The sequence below is a fragment of the Apodemus sylvaticus genome, chromosome 11 (assembly GCF_947179515.1).
Source record: "Apodemus sylvaticus chromosome 11, mApoSyl1.1, whole genome shotgun sequence".
NCBI lineage: Eukaryota > Metazoa > Chordata > Mammalia > Rodentia > Muridae > Apodemus > Apodemus sylvaticus.
This window is the reverse complement of record NC_067482.1, coordinates 19793196-19810751: the sequence shown is the minus strand read 5'-3', so window position 1 is coordinate 19810751 and position 17556 is coordinate 19793196. Positions and strand designations below refer to the sequence as shown.

Sequence of the window (17556 nt, the reverse complement as noted above, 5' to 3'; positions counted from 1 at the left end):
TTGGCAGCACAGTAGAGCTGCTGCTAGGCGTGGGGGTTACAGGTGAGCTGGCCCAAGGGTTTGATGCCCTTCTCCTCCCCTTGTCCCCTGACATCAATGGCAGGCAAAAGAGCTAGCTTCCTGGGTCATGAGAGTGGGAGAACTGTCCCTGTCCCTCACTGGCAACAACATTTGGGAAAGTGGGCCCTGCACGCCTCTGTCCTCTGCCAAATGCCAAATCCTTTCCATAGCCTTCTACTTGTATATGGGGAGGTTTTGTGAAACCCATGGCTACAACCCACCTCCTCTCAAAAAAAAAAAAAAGAAAAAAAGAAAAGAAAAGAAAAGAAAATGGCCCATTGGACTTCTAAGAGGCTTTAATTTGAATTTTCTACATACCAACCAAATGGAAGATGAAATTAATAATTATCAAGAAAAGCACTGGAAAAAAATCATTGCAGTGTAGTTTGTCTCAGGGCTTGTAGAGATCTGTCAGCAGATGGCACTATGCATCTCTTGAGAAGGACCAGTTGTCTCCTCTCTACACCTCCAAAGCACCTACGTCCCCAGCTGGCTTGTGGGCCTTCTCATGTTTACTCACAAATAAAACAGTTCCCATTAAACTAAACAGAAGTTTGAAAATAGCATGAGGAAAATCTTGTTTTGAATGAGTACTTATGTGAATCTTAAAAGCAAAGCAAAACTATTGGGAAACTCTTACTTTGAGTTTGTGTGTTAGAGTAGTTCATAAGAGGCCTAAAGACCCACCCCCACCAGCTGCCTATTGTTACCATGCAATAAACACAGTATACAAAGAACTAAGAGTGTGTCACACTGAATTCCCAACTTCACCCAATCAGAAGGGACTAAAATAATGTCTAAAGACAATAGTTTTATAACATTTAGCAGCAAAGAAAGCATATGTCCACAAGTAAAAGCAACACCATCAGGACCCACGTGCAACACTTAACACCGTGTACACCTTTCTAGAGGCCAGACGTTGTTGTTCACATGTCAGCCTCTATCTACTAAATCAAGTAATCTTTGAGACACTCACAACTATCACCCTCACTTTACAGCTAAGGAAATTGAAACCCGGAGTTGTTAAGTCTCCCAGTGCCACAGTCACAGAGCAAGCTGAGGGTGTCAATCTGGGCAGTTTGATTCTCCACTCAATAGATTTAAACAGTTTACCACACTTCCAAACACAAATCATGGCACGGCAGAAGAGATTTCCTTTCAAAGTAACAGCAATTTCATACCTCTCAGTTTATAAATATGGCATGGAATTATACCAAGAGAGGTAACTCAACATTCATTTGTTTTGGTTATCTTCTTCCAGATGAATTTTAAAGAAAGGGGAAGATAGATTTATTACAACTAACAGTTTCTTTTTTTCATCGAAACAATGGTGCATTAAAAATACTGGAAAAATAAAGGCCAGAAAAGGTGAATGAGAAAAACAGGGTGGGGCGTGGTGTCAGTGTTGGGCTAAGGAAAGCACTAAGTGTAGATGTTGCTGTAAGTCATGCATTTGAGCCCTGTAATGCAGATCAAAATGTCACCCCTAGTGCCAACCGACTGGGTTCTGGACATGTTCAATGAGGAGTTCAGGGCTGAGCCCAGAGTTCTCATTAAATGACCTGAAAGAAAGGGTAAACAGAATATTAATTCAACTTTCAGATGGCCTTGGCTTTGATGAAGTTGCCAACGATATAAAGAGGGCAAAAAAGGCAAAAATCCAACCAAGTATCTCTCTTCTTGAAAAAAACAATTCCTTCCAGGTTTGTTCCCCGTTCAGGACAATTTCTCCAGGGCATTCCCCTGGCAGGACAGCCTGACCTTTGTCTGACTAGCTGATGAACAGCTTTGTCTGGCTTCAACAGAGACTTATTTTTCTTCCAGGTGAATTGGGTCGCGAGAGGCAGTGTGGTGAAATGATGATTCGGGACATGGGCCCCGCCACCTACCTGTTTAGCTAGGGTTTTAGCTATGTGACCCTGGGCATGTCATTTCACCATCTGTGCCTCAGTTTCCACATTGGTAAAAACAAATTGCCACAGTATTGTAGTCACAGAGTTATTGAAAGGAATATGTGATTCTATATGTGAACGGTGATTAACATGGTGCTTGGCTTTCATAGATGTAAAAATAAACCTGTTAGGCATAATTACTACCATTTGCTCAGAGAAGCAGATAAATAGTACAGATATGTAAATTTTTAAAGAGACCTTTGGATGTCAAGACAGCCAGGGTACTTCTGGCCATACATAAAAGAATTCTAAAGTGATCTATGAAAAATTATCATTCTCTACCATTGTGTATCATGAAGCTAAAATGCCAAATAATCACACACCCACTTTTATTCTACAGTCCATCTCTGAAGCCTCCTGATACTAAGAATAGATCATCAACCAAGTCCATTTTTCTCTCAACTCCAACCTAACATTACTACTAGTTAATGTAAAACTCTAATTGTCTATAATACTCTCATCAGACTTTGATAAGTGCCCCAATATCCAAGGACTGGGGAACTGAATAGTAAATGAGTTTGAATTTGTTCTGATCAGACATGTATTCTAATGGGAGAAACACAGACCTTAAAACATGGAAAATATAAATGTGAGAAGAAATGAACAGCATTGGGGATGAGGGTCAGTGGGAGACAGCTTGCATAGAATGCATGAGTGTCTGGGTTTGAGTTCCAGTATTAAAAGAGGGAGGGGCAAGTTCATGAAGGTAAAAATGGGTGCTGAGCTGGAAAACAGCTGAGGAAGGAGGTCAAGAAGAGGAAGTACCTCCTAATCCTCCCTCTGCAACTAGAATTGGCTTATAAAGCCCACACCAAAAAAAATCACTAATCATCTTTAAAACCGGTTACAGCTCCTTATTAGCAAAAAATTTCCCATGCCTTAGGATGGAACATCCCTTTTCCTGAAGTTAGTCTCAGCTTCCTACCCAGGCTCTCATACCGTCTCCCTGCAATACCCCATCACTTACCACACAGACACCTACAGCAGTAGTACTGAACAGTTTTGTGTCGACTTGACACAAGCTAGAGTCGTCACAGAGAAAGGAGCCTCAGTTGAGGAAACACCTTTATGTGATCCAGCTGTAAGACATTTTCTTAATTAGTGATCAATAGGAGGAGGGCCCAGTCCATGGTGGGTGGTGGTACCATGCCTGGGCTGGTGGTCCTGGGTTGTATAAGAAAGCAGGCTGTTTAAGTCATGGGAAACAGGCCATAAGCAAAACCTCTCCATGGCCTCTATGTTAGCTCCTGCCATGCCATTCCAGCCCTGCTTGAGTTCCCGTCCTGACTTCCTCCAATGACAGACTATGATCTAGAAGTATAAGCTCAATAATCCATTCCTCCCCAATTTGCTTTGTGGTCATGGTGTTTTTGTTGCAACAATAGAAACTCTAACTAAAACAGCGGTTATCAAATCACCATGAGCTAGTGCTTACAGTACCTTATTACAAGTTGATCCCCTCACCTTTCAACACCCAATGTCTTCTTTGATATCCAGCTCATATAGCACATCCTTTCTGAATACTTTAAAGACCACTGGTATTAGTGGCCAAACCTCATCTTCCTCCTTTTCAATTCATATTTATATAATGTGTGTGGTGGATCTTCCAAATGGAAAAAAAATACCATGTGAAGGGACTAGATTTTATTAGTTTTTGTTGTTGTTGTTTCCTAGGGATTTAACAGGATTGTGGTTTTAAGAGAAACTACAAATGCTGGATTAATAAATACCTAGCACAGGACTGTGGATTTCAACAGAAAAAAAATGGATTTTAGATACTGACCCAAAATGAAAATTGTTGCATGCCCCACTAAGGCTGCCTGAACACATATCTCCAGATAAATCTGCCAGAAGTTGTCACTAAGTACATCAATAACATTCATGCACTAAAACTCAGTCATTGTGCTTTGTAAGAGCCAGGATATGGAGGGTATAAGATTTATTGTGATTTTATTTATGTGTACATGGCAGGCAGCTTTCAACGTTCCACATCTGAGGCTTAAAAACATACTGAAGATGTATTCAAGGAACAAACAAGCTATAAGAAAACTCTCTCAGAAAAATTACAGCATGTTGTACCAAGGAGGAAGTAATTTGCAAGAGACTCAAAGAACCTGTTAGTTGATCCTGGACTTGATAAATGAATTAACTCTAGAAAAGATCGAACTATACATGAAAAGAAAAGGATGTTATTTTATATGCTGAAGCAAATAGGGATGGGACAGGATGAGACAGGATGGGACCCATTACCGCCTCAACAACATACTGGATTGCAGGAGCCAATGTATCAAAAGCACCACCAACAAAACCTTCCTCTCTCTACCGTTGTATTAGTAAGCCAGCATGTCATTCCAAACCTAAATGCCTAGGATGTTTAGTTTTTCTTGTGAACTACAAGCATCTTGAGGACACGGGATATTGTATCAGGTGTTTCAATAAATGACGAATGCTTACAATTACTTTTATACAATTAACGTTAGCTTGATAGTCTGGGCAGTAATTTCTATATATGTGTTGTGGTTTGAATGATAATACCCCAACATAGGCTCAGGTGTTTGAACATTTAGTTCCCCATTGGCTATGATGTTTGAGGAACTAGTGTGGACTGGGTGTGGCTTTGAGGACTCCTAGCCTTGGCCACTTCTAGTCCACTCCCACAGCTTTGCGTGTATCTGAAGATATGATCACTCAATTTCCTGCTCTACCTGCTTGTTAGCATTTCTCCCAGCTGTTATGGACTTTCCCCCTGGAACCATTGGCCAAAATAAATTCTTCCATGAGTTGCTTTTTATCACAGTGCTCTTCATCATGGCCCTGGAAAAGTCACTCAAATCTTCATAGCAACTTCCAATGATTGAGCATATTAACTTTCCTTTTGGATTATTACTCTAGAAAGCAAGGTTGATAGGTTCCTTTTCATCTATCTTGGAGTCTTGTAGGTATTTGAGCAGAAAGGCATTGAAGAGGCAAAGACAGTGAACCAGGAGAAAGCAAAGTCTAAAAATACCATCACCAAACATGAGCCTCAACTTGCAAAGAAAAAGGTGCCAGAGACTCAGATGTGAGGTGATGGTGCACACAGGTATAGAGACCAAGAGAAACTCTAGCTTTCAAATGGATAGAAATCCACAATTTTTATATTATTTTATCTCCCTCTTAATAATTGGATAAAACCTTCACAGGTTCCAATCACAATATGATTCTACAAGCCCAGGTGGCACTCCCTGCACCCCTGGCTTTCATCCTTAGAGACATTTGTCTTTATTTCATTGCTTCCCTTTCTTCCTTTTCTTAACCTGCTATGAACAGAAGTGCCAATATCCCATTAGATGAGACCATGCAGAAGGCTTTATGTGACATCATGGAAAACTGAAAACTTGGTAAACAAAAAGCAAACTCTATGATGCGACTTTTCTGGTCCAAACTATTAATTTAAAGACTTCCATATATATTCATACCTTAAATATTATTCTAAATTAAAATTCCCCTTTGGACATTTATTTGCAATCATTATTAACTGACTATATAGTCAATCTCTTTCCTACCTTCATTAAGATTAGCAGGGCGTTGCAACTACCCTCTGTGTGGAAAGTTTTACAACAAAAATCTTTCTATGGGCAATGTCTCACCACGGCTACGTCTCCTCTGAGTGTTGTGTGAGTGCTACAGCAGGAAATACACCTCAGACATGCAGCTGTCAACTCTTTCAACCTATTTTAGAACAAGTCACAAGTTCCCTCAACTCACAATAGCAGACTCTACAGCAGCACCCTTGGAGAGATTAGTGAAGACTTCCACATTATAACAGTAGGCATATTTATTCTAAATGTCATGAATCACACACTAACTTTGGGATCTCTTTAAAAACACACTTTAATTATTATGGGTTATTTTCTTATCTTTCCTAACTTGAATGCATTCACAAAATATTTCCAACTGAACTAATAATAATTGCTCATTTTTTTCTGTGTGTAACTAACAGAATAGAATTAGTTTGCTTACAATCTCTAGAATTTAAAACCATTGGTCCTAACAATATAGGAGCAGAATATACATTTGCTCTAAACTAAATTTCCATGGTTTTCACTTTCTTCACATTCTCTTGTTTTCACTGCTGTGCATCCCTTCTCAAATCTCTCTTCATGCACTCTTGCTTATCTGTCCCAATGTCCCACCAAGGAGCCATCAGAATTCTGATGCTAAGATCTGATCTGTGCTCTCTGATCTGTTGTGGAATCCACACTTGCTCCTTGACATAGCATTTAAGGACACAGAATTCAACCAACTTACCATAAATGGGCTTGTTTCCCTCTGCCCTTCAGGAAGTTCTACAAGTTAGCTGTTAAGGGAAGGCTTATGAATCCAAATAGCATCACTTGATGCTACTGCACTGACCACGAGCTTGGTCAATCTGTGCACAGCACACCTTCAGAACCTCACAGAGTTTTAAAATATGTGTAATGCTATGAACTCAATGAACAAAATATGCTTCATAAGCTGAAATATTGGTGTACATAAAATAATTATTAATAAAATTAAGAATTTTATTTCTAACATGTAACTTCATAGTTGTTATTGAAATACAACTGTACATGACAAAAGTGAATAGTACAGACTCCCACAGAAATAAAGCTGAACATCAAAAAAACAGAGAGAAGAGACTTCGACAACAAATTTACAAGATCAATATGCCACATGTTATAGAATGATATGAGATAGAATGCATAAAAGGGAAGGGAACCAACACCCCAGCTCTCTCTCTGAAGTAGGTGGCTTGGATGCATTGTTGCTGGTTATTCCTCAACAATTGCTCTGTGACAGTTACAAAGATCGAAAGGACACCAATTAGAAATGATGCCAAATTTGCCTCTGAATCTGATTAAGACTCATAAAAGAAAACTAAAGTACACATTACTTGAAAGGCCCATTAGCAATTGTTGAACCAGGAGCTACATGCCTTTTAAGTATCTTACCTTCTCTAGAATTTTCAAACCAGTGCATTTGCTTGAAAGTTCTTATACATCTTTGAAAATCTTCTATCATCTCAGGTACGGTACAATACTGGGAAGAATTATTTAACTGTCCAGAGCACATACTGAGGCAAGCTGACATTCTACAGAGTATTACTGTTCTGTTCCTCCAATTGAAAATCAAAATCATGATATAATTCACTCTTATATGGCCTCTAAAACATATGATTTTCACTTAATAACAAAAAGAATGTTTCCTTTGATTATGATCTTATTTTAAGAGGCACAGATCAGAATTTGAATTAAAAGCTCAGACATTGTAGGAGGTTCTTATATGTGTCCGGAGGACACTAACAAAGCAAGAAGCATGATTGAAATGACCAAAAGCCTCATAATGGAGTAATTACTTACAATGTTCATCAGGGTGAGGAGGTAGTTTTGGACATGCTCTTTGCCATGGAAACGGACTACAGAGTCATCCACTCCCAGAAGCACCTCAATGTTGTAATCATTCTCTCCTGCATGTCTGCGGCGCCGCATTGTCTCATTCAGCTGCTGGCCAATGTTGCTGTAAACTGTACCTAGATCATCAAGGCCTTCCAGATCCGAATCTAATAAGAGACAAAAGGAACCCAGGCTTTTAGTTTCCCCAATGGGTCTTCCAGTACTTCTAAAAAATATGTTTTTAGGGAGCATTTTTATTATAATCTAAATCATTATGCTTTTGCATAATGCTTTCACATAATGCTTTCAGTTTGCTTAGTAAATAATAGGCGCATATAATGCTCAGAATGACTCCCTATATATTCAACACTCACAGTTTTCTACGATAGTATTATTATCCTATTATCCAGGAAGGTGGACCACAGTGCCAGATTGCATAGTCATGTAGATAAGCATTAGTCTTTTCCTAGCTACATCCTAGAACGGGGAAATCATCAGGCATCAGGAGCACAGCACAGAGGCCAGTTAGAATGGTTACCATGTTAATCCTGCATAATCCATGATCCTCTGATCATGGGGTGTAGAATTTATACTATAGAAACTTAAATCACCTTTCCAGTGGCCTTAACTTAAACATAAACATCTGTCATATCAACACAACAATGTTTTATGACAATCATTACTGGCTATGTTGTTAGAGTGATACATTTAATGTATTACTCTATTATGTTGGCTTAGGGTTGAATGGGAAATGTTGCTAGTGAAAAACTGGGCAGACACATGGGTACAACATTTGATACTATAGTTTTCTGCATTTGGCTGGTCTCTTGTCCAACAGCAGGTAAAATCCATTACTATACATCTGAATTTGTGAGACAGCAAAGCAAGGAACCAATCGGAAAATGACTAATATATTAAAATACAATTATAAGCACAGTTTATATTTATTTGCATCAAAGAACTCTTTTAATTCTTTTAATGGACATTTCATTATTAGATACAAACACACAGAGAGATGTAGGGAAGAAATGAGGCATATATTCTTTGGATTTCATAACCTAAATTCTCTATATTTAGTGAAAAAATATTTTGGTGAATTAAAACATGAAATAAATTGGACACTAATATCATTCAACTACTGACGTTAAAAAAGCAACAACAACCCTGAAGGTATGTTCATATCCATTTCAAGTCTATAAAACCCAGAAAGGAATTTATTCTATAAAGTGCCTTGATGGTAAAGAAGGTGAGAGATCCAAGTCTGACTCACGCTTTATATGGAGGTTTATTGAATGCTGCGTTGAGCCCTATAAGCCATCTGAATTAGAGTCTTGACATTAATGAATAGGCATTTTCCTCCCCGCCTTTGTGGTCTTGGTGAAGTTGCAGGAAAGGATGTCTCTTGGCTAAGAAGGTTGCTGACCAAGCTTCAACCACATGGCATTAGAGGAATGGAAACACACACCCTGGTCACACCTCCTCAACCCCTCACAAATATAGAGAAACACCCATCCCTGCCCAACATGTATAGACACAAGCTAGGCTTATGACCGCTTGGCTTAAAAGATATACTGTACTTCATTTTGACCCAAGCCCAGTTCCTAATTCATTAGCTGGGAATTTTCTCCTCATTGAGAACTCACTGGCTCCGCAGTGTAAAAATGGCTCTCACCATCTTCCACATCAAACAGAAAGCTCCCCTCAAAAGTTGCTTTTCAAGAGCTGCAGAGCCATACTGAGGGCTGGAAAGGACACCTGCACAGGGCTCTAGTATTCAACCTCAGGTCTCTCCACACACTTGAGAGAGTGAGAGGTTGTGATAGCTAGTCTACAGATTGGACACTGATGGATTAGCTCTCCGTTCTAAAAAATGTCTTGTTTGGAAGAGTTGCCAGAGGCCACGTTCAATGGAAATATGCTAGCAGTGTTGTATCGTTAAGCCTGATGAATGAACAAGGGTGAAGGTTTATTGCAGAGAGACAGCTCATTTTGCCCTGACACCTCCACTCTGGCTTTTGCATTTCTCCTTAAATAAATGGAAATGGAGAGGACATTTATGGTACAAAAGGTAACATGGAAAGAAATTGAACCCTTTATAACCAAGGAAATATTTTTTGCCCATCATTGACTCTGTGCTGTGCAATCTTATTTCCCATGATTCTGACTGTGGACAGGGTCAAACATTAGTACAACTTCCTGCTGTTTTTCCTTATACATACCATAATTCTGGTCATCTCTGGGACCACGAAGTATTTCTATTCATAATTACTTTGCCTTAGTACACTACTTTTAAACATAATATCCCAGTGATTAGTAGCACAGATATTTTCCTCTAAGACAGGATCTCACTGTGTTCTCTGGGCTGGACTTGAACTTGTAGTTCTGCCTCCTGGGATACTAAGAATAAGGTGTGTGCCATCACAACCAACTAACATAGACCACATAATCAAACAGATTTATCTTCAAATCTTGATAATGACCCATCCAGTCGTAGTTTTACATAAGATGAAAAGCCTCTTTGACCCTTGGCTACATTTATGAAATGGAATAATTCTTGTACTTGGGGCTGGGTAGAAGGCTCAGCTGGTAATAATGCTTGTTGTGCAAGCTCAAAGACCGGACTCAAATCTCAGCATCCATGTATACAAACTAGGCATTGCTTCCTATGAGCCTGTAATCTCAGTGCTCTGAGTATGTGTGAGGATGAATGGGCAGATAGGTGAGGACTGCTAGAACAGCTCCAGGGTGAGAGAGATTCTGTTGCAAGAAAATAGCAGAGTAACACACAGGAGGAACCCAGACTTCCAGCCTAGCTCTAAGTTCATGCAGAGGTTTTGCCTCAAGAAAAAGGGGTACCCTAAAAACCCCAAACAGATTTGCAGCCTAGCTCTGAATTGATGTAGAGGTTCTGCCTCAAAGAAATAGGTTAAGTGACATAACAGGACACTTGACATTCTTCCATGGTCTCTGGATGTACACAAAAGCAACCCCACACCCCCCAACACACACTACCATTCACATATATTCCCTCCCAGCTCCCCACAAATATGATCTAACTCATATGTGGCTCCTAGATTCCTTCTAGTTCCTGTAGAGGCCTGAAATCTTGCCAGGCTGCATGTAGCTAATATAATTAGGACCCCCTCATTTATTTTTGTTAGGGTTGAAGTATAGAAAGTAGTATTCATATAGTAAATGTGAATGTGAGGGCAGTTGGAGCTACCCTGAACAGTAAAACTGATGACGTTAATGGCCAAAAGTGTCCCACAACAAGGAACTTTACATCAATGATGTGTTCTCAGAATATCAAATGATATGGTTTTATTTCTTTTGGAAAAATTCATTTTTCCTTTTGGGGAACAGTAAATTTTTGGAACTTGACACACATTAATGAATATATTATTCTATTAAACACACTTTGATTGCAAACTTTTTGTTCACATACTAGTTTGCTGTCAGCAATATATTGCTCTTCAAAAAAGCCTAACTGCTTTTCTCTGTATTTGCTGGAGTGAATTTTTAGGCAATATATAATTGAACAATTCAGTCATAACACGTACAGCAATTTTTAATGTTAAATAAAGATTCTTTTTTCTGTGCTGAAGTACAATTCTGAATTCACTAAATATAAAATAACTTATGTTGCTACTCACGCTGAACACTTAGTCTTAAATGATTTTCAAGGGGGAGTTGACATATTTTATGCTTAGTCATATTCACAGGAAATCAAAGTGTGCTTATTAGTCAATTTGTTTCTCTCTTCAGAAGTCCCTATTGTCTGAAAGGAGGCAGCTAACGTTGGAAAGGCGTATGCTTTGACTGAGTTCAGATGCAAATAGTTGCAGGGTCACGACAAGAGCCACCTTGTGTTCAGGATGGTGACAGGATCCTGTGCTCTTTGTTTGTCCCAAAGAGCAGAATGCCCATTTTATCTGACACAAATCAGCTGAGACAAGCATTCCTTCCCATCTGCATTGTGATTAAGGGGTACATATTACTTAAGATATGACAAAGAAGCTTAGATAGAAGCATTGCTTATACACTGGCGACTTACACAGAAGGCCTACACAAGCGTCTACCAAAGGCTTTCCCAAAGGCTTTGAGAAGGGGAGCGATTAGACTGTGTAGCTGCACAGCATTCCTTTCTGCTACCAAAGCACAGCCTCAGGGGGCGGAGCCTTGGAATGATGGCAGGTGCTGAGGATGGAGGCATGGTTCCAGAGAAGGAATGTGGCCATTTTATGAGTGCAGGGTTCCACAAGAACACCAGAACAACTCCAGATTAAACTAAGAAAAGAGTAACAACCTTTTTATCATGCTTAGGACACCTTCCTGAATGCCTTAAAAATATGCCTTAGTGACTAACCCTAACACACATAACACTGACCCATTTAATTGTTACCTACATTTCTCCTATACCATCTACTCTGTGGGAGTACAAGTTATATTTCATTCAGATGTGAATGGTAAAAATGTCTAAATAAGGAAATAGCCTAAATGAATCACACCGCCTTATGTTGACATCAAGAAATTAGAACAAAACACACTCTTTTGCAGTAATAAGAAACACAGAGTGAGGCTGTATAGAAATTTGGCATTCCTCGTGATTTTTGGAATACTGTGTTGAAAATGAAGTCACTAGAATATCACAAGCTGCTTTTCTAGAGAAAGTAGAGAGCCTAAGATCACAGCCAAAAATAGATGTAAAATCCAACAGATGTCACCTGCTAACATCACAATCAGAGGGAAGTCAACTTTATCACGTGAAGCCATTAATATTATGTAGTGATATTTCCACAACATCTTGTTTTTCATAGGTAAAGTCTTATTCCTGGTAAGGTATAATCCCTGTCTCCAAATATATGAGGGTGCTATTGTACCAAGACAACATATTACTGTAAAATGCTCTCACCAGCAGGGAAATTGCATAATGATAGTTCAAAACCTCTATCTAGGCCAACTTAGGATGTCAACTCTAAAGTTGCATAAAAGAATTTCTGCTAAAAAAATATACAGTTTCCCTTTAATGAATATGGTGACCAAGCTCCCCTGTCCCCCAGGTTTTAACTATAAGCAGTATGTGTCTGTATTTGTTTAACTGTTACTAGCTACCTTCAAGGTATGATGTGCAGCATCTTTAAGTAGAGATTCTCTCTTTGAAGTGGCCAATAAAATAATGCTTGCATACTTTGGTTTTTACACTCATTTAGCAAACAACAATTTAAAAGTCACTTCAATATCCAAACCATAAACTGAGTTTTAATGAAAAATCATTGCTTGTCAGTTAGATTTTTTTTCAGTTATCATTAATTTTTATAGTCCCACTTTACTTGAAAGATTGTAAGCAGTGTAGAATTCTATTAGTCATATGGAAAAGAGGTCCAGAGAAGGGGGGATTCCTAGGTAAATCCATCAGTATATTATCAAGGCCCAGGTCTTTCCATGTTTTGATCTCCTGTACTATTTACGTATAAACTTCCTTGCCAGGTTAACTCCCTTTCAGAAGAGTGTCATCAATTCTAGAGTCAGAGTCAAGTCTAGCAAACTGCTTCTCCCTATGTGTGTGTCTTGGAGAAAGTGAGGAGGTTGGTCTAAAGTCTGGGCCGTAGTTAACTATTTCAATAGCCAGACTCCAACTCCACACAGTTAAAACCATCTCTGCTTCATAAGAATAGATGCTTCAGTCCATCTCTGGCGAAAGCAACAAAAATCCAGCTTTGTGCCTTGGGCCAGGCTTCCCTGCAGCATATGCTGAAATATGGGAGGTGCCATATACAAGAGGACGGGCAATGGGCCTAACGGGAAATCTGCTGGGTCAGATTTTCTTTTCAGAACCTGTGCTTCCTTCACCTTCTACTAGTTCTTTTATTCACTGTTTGTGTTTGTACATTCTAAGTGCAATTTTCACGGACTGTGGCCCATTTACCTACATTCAGTTTTACATTCCTTTGACCCGTCGGTATCCTCAGAAAGTCAGTCCTTCACTGGTGAGAGCCTGCAGGATTTTATCACTGTGTCTTATTCATCCAGGTGGCTGCCATTTCTGTTAATTTTAAATTCCATGCATATAAACGGCGCATCATCACCGTAGCCACCCCTAACCTCCTCCCTCGAGTTCCTCAGCATTCGCTATAAAGTTAAGTGTAAGATGAACAATACCTTTACATTTGCCCTAATATCACAGGGGACATAGTTCATGCCGAAAATATATTCATTATTTTTTCTGAGATTTAACATGAAATGAAAACAGCATATTATTATTTACTAATCCAGCAACTCAAGGTGTGAGGACATTTTCTATAATCAATGCATCCAGTCGAGTCACAGACTCACCCTTCCTCACTTGACCCTGAGAGGTCTGTTTGGTTTAATGAACTGATAAGCAATTCCCTCATTTCCTCATTTTGCTTTTGCTTAAAATGGTTTGATGTGAGTTCCTGACATGAACAGGACTTCTATGAAGCCACTGGCTATCCTTCCTCATACAACCACCAATAATATTCTCTCCTTTTCCAATATTCTTTACAAAACCATTATTGGGCTACGGTCCTTTGAAAGGAATTCTATATTCTGCTTTACCTTATGAATTGATTATTTTCACTGTATCTTAAAGGCTTCATTATCAATAATCATTTCTTTTGTTAATATATATTAACAAAATCATAACATTACTAATATCTTAAGGTTACTTTTCAAAGGCAGCACAGTTTATGATCTCCATATTTCACTATTTTATATATTTCACAGCATTCCAACATTTTTCTTCCTGTTCACTAAATTCTGTTTTTCCATATTTATGGCTTCTGTAGATGAGTTCTATTAAATCCAGGTGGTGATGACAGAGGAAGAGGTGACCACATCCAATTTACTTTTACACTCTGATCATCCTACACTGCTAGAAAGTTTTGAAACAATGCAACTGTATAGAGGAGGGGGGGGTTGCACTTCACAGCTGTCAGTTCCAAAGCTCACACCATGATAACCTCCTCTGTTTCCTCATCGAGAATCAAAGAGTCCATTCATTTCAAATATGCCCAGATAGTCTTTAAGAGTCATGTAGATTATTTTTTCTAAATGTGTAGAGAATGATTAAAACATGTTTACAAAGTGACCATTACCAAACTATTAAATATTAACATTTCTATTTATTCCTTGAGATTAATATGTAAGGAATCTGGGCCCTTTCTCTGTACCATTTTTCTAAGCACCAGTGGCCTACCAGTAGACTGGCAAAATGTCTTCCTTTATAGAACCTGTCCTACAGTGTGGTAAGATGAACGACATACTGGAAGAATAAAGAAAATTGTGTGAAGAGAATAAGAGAGTCAAAGTAAAGAGGGTGTGGTATTATATAAGATTTTACAAAGAAGAGAGGGAATAGGCAGAGACCTCACAGAGTGAAGGAATAGGTCATGTGAATACCTATGTTATATTTGAATGAGACACTTGCTGACTTCTTAGATGTACTGAGTACAATGGTTGGATGTAGTCTGTCTCCAACATGTTTGTGTGTTGGAAGCCTGGCTCTTAACTGTGATATTAAAAGGTTTAGAATCTTCAAGAGGTGGGGCCAGTGGGAATTTACTGAAGCCATGGGTCTGAGATAGGACTGTTGAGAACCGAGCTGCTCTATGTCTTCTTGTCTCAAGATGTCATCTCTTGATCTCTGCAACTATCGTCTACCATGACACAACGAACTGTAAGATCCCTTGCCATAAGAGTTGAGACACATGCCACACTATTAAAACATCAACATTGTGGGCTGAGTAAACGTCATTTATGAGTAGCTTGCCTTAAATATTCTGAAGTAACAAAATCTAAGTAATACAGTAAGTCAGCTAATATCTATCTTATAGACTTTTTTCCAGAAAGTGGATGCAAAATCTAAATAAAATAAGAATAGAGTCAAGCATGTAGTGAGTGAATTCAAGCAATTCAAGAATCACTTCATAAAAGCCTTATTGCACAGGAAGGACACAGGAGTATGTTAAACTTCTGTTCCTATGACCATGGCTATAAAGCTATCAATAATCAGAACAGACACATAAACCAGAGGCACTGTTTCAACCTGAGCCTCTAAGAACAAAAAGCTTTCTCTGCCTAGTGCCCAGAGAGGCTGTTAGGAATGCTGACTCTGGAAAGAATTTGAAATGCTCCAGCTGGTTTTGAAGAGAAACCCAAAGGATCAAAGAAAGGCTAATGGTGGACCTTAGTTTGTCAATCACTGGCCAAGAAAGAGACATCTCAGGCCTACAAGAACAAGAACAAGAACCGAAATTCTGCCAACATCTTGAATGATCCTATAAGAATACTATTAACTCATGCTTCCAGATCAGAGGCATGCCTACGTGCCTACATGAAGGCAGGACTACAATTCTAGCTACTAGGGAAACTGAGACAGAAAGGACATAGAAAGTCCAAAGCTTAGGTGAGCTACAGGGTGAGTTGAAAGCCAGTCTGTGAAATTTAATGAGAGTTTGTCTCAAAATCAAAAGTAAGAAAAAAGACTGGAGATACCTCATTGGTAAAGGTCTGATCTTTAGTGACATATACAAATAAGCTGAGTCTACTTGGCTAGATGTTGATTTCAGGTTTGTAATGTGCTAATCATAGAACTAGTCTAGGCCTTGGATGTCTGACCTACAGAAGCAAAAGAGGTGGGTATTATCTTAAGCCTGTAAGGACTGTGACAACTCTTTACACAGTAATAGCACCGTAAGAGAACTGAACGGGCTACAAAGGAGTTCCCACTTCAGCAGTGCTGCCTGACCATGTGTGATTTGGGGAAAGCTGGAGAGAGCGAGAGCGAGAGCGAGAGCGAGAGCGAGAGAGAGAGAGAGAGAGAGAGAGTCAGAGAGAGACAGAGACAGAGAGAGACAGAGGGAGACAGAGGGAGACAGAGATAGAGGGATACAGAGACAGACAGAGACACTGAGACACAGAGAGACAGAGAGAGAAGGAGGGAAGGAGGGAGGGAGGAAAGGAAGGAGGGAGGAATGGAGGGAAGAAAAGAGAAAGAGAGAGGGAGGGAGAGAGACAGAGAGACAGAGAGCAGGAGTGAGCATGGGAGGAGGGGAAGAGTCATGGTTTTAATTTGTTTTATGTCATTGTTGTATTTTTTAAGGTAACTTATCAAGCTTTAAAAATCTAACTGGAATCTAGCCTAATAGGTTTTTAATGTTTTGGGTTTTCCCTGCTAATTTTAACCTTCCTGTCAGTTCTAGGCTGGTTTCAGAAAAACTGCATTTTGTCATCATGATGGCTTGCATTTTTCTGCCTTTTTTTTTTTTTTACATACTTGGTAATTCTTGATTAAGAGAGCCAACATTGTAAATTTTATCTTTTTGGCTGCTGGATATATTTGTCTTCCTATAAATATTCTTGAGCTTCCCTTGGATGCAGTTAAATGACATGAAAACAGTTTGTTCCTTTTGGGTGTTGTGTGTAAGATTTATTAGGCAGGGCCAGGGTAGCATCTATCTAGAAGTAATGGCTGGGCTGCTACGGAGGCATGCTTTCTCTGGGCATCCTCCAGTGCTGTGTGAATCAGATGATACAGTCTGATCTGAATGGAAGCATGTACTGTCACCACTACTCCATTTGTGTGGAGATTTTCTAGCTTTGCCTAGTTCTACACATGTATGTACCAATCGGGACTCAGCTACAGAAGAGTAAGAACTCTGCGGAAATCTGTAGAATTTTACCTTTGTGTCCATCTATTGTCACATTTCCAGGACTTGACTCAGTCATGTGACTCTCAGCTCTGACTTCTCAGTGCTGGAGATCTTTCAGACTCTACTTGCATTCTCACTCCCCAAGGCTCAGACTGGGAACCATCAGAACAGTAAGTCTGGGGTATTCCTGAAGCTTCCCCCACCCCAGTTGTTTCAACACTCAGCTCTTGGGGGAATTCTTATTCACTGTTTGATACCCACTATCATGAGAATTGATTCTTTATGTTTTGTCCAGTTCTGGTTGTTGCAAGCAAGAAGATAAGCTACCCTCTGCGATTCCATCTTGGCCAGGACTAGAAGTCCATTGGATTTGGTTTTGCTACCAGTGTACGGTGGCAAAGGGGTACTAGCCTTCTTTGTATCAGTATCATAACTTAGAATTTGCATCCATCATTT

At 39.4% G+C, this 17556-nt stretch overlaps 1 protein-coding gene across 1 annotated transcript in view; it reads right to left on the bottom strand.

The window, feature by feature from the left end:
• Adamts3 (ADAM metallopeptidase with thrombospondin type 1 motif 3) overlaps positions 1–17556 on the bottom strand; it is a 218505-nt gene that overhangs the window by 42780 nt on the left and 158169 nt on the right. Inside the window, exon 5 of the mRNA XM_052198959.1 lies at positions 7394–7593. Coding sequence (XP_052054919.1) covers positions 7394–7593 — 200 coding nt within the window. The remainder of the gene's footprint in view (positions 1–7393; positions 7594–17556) is intronic.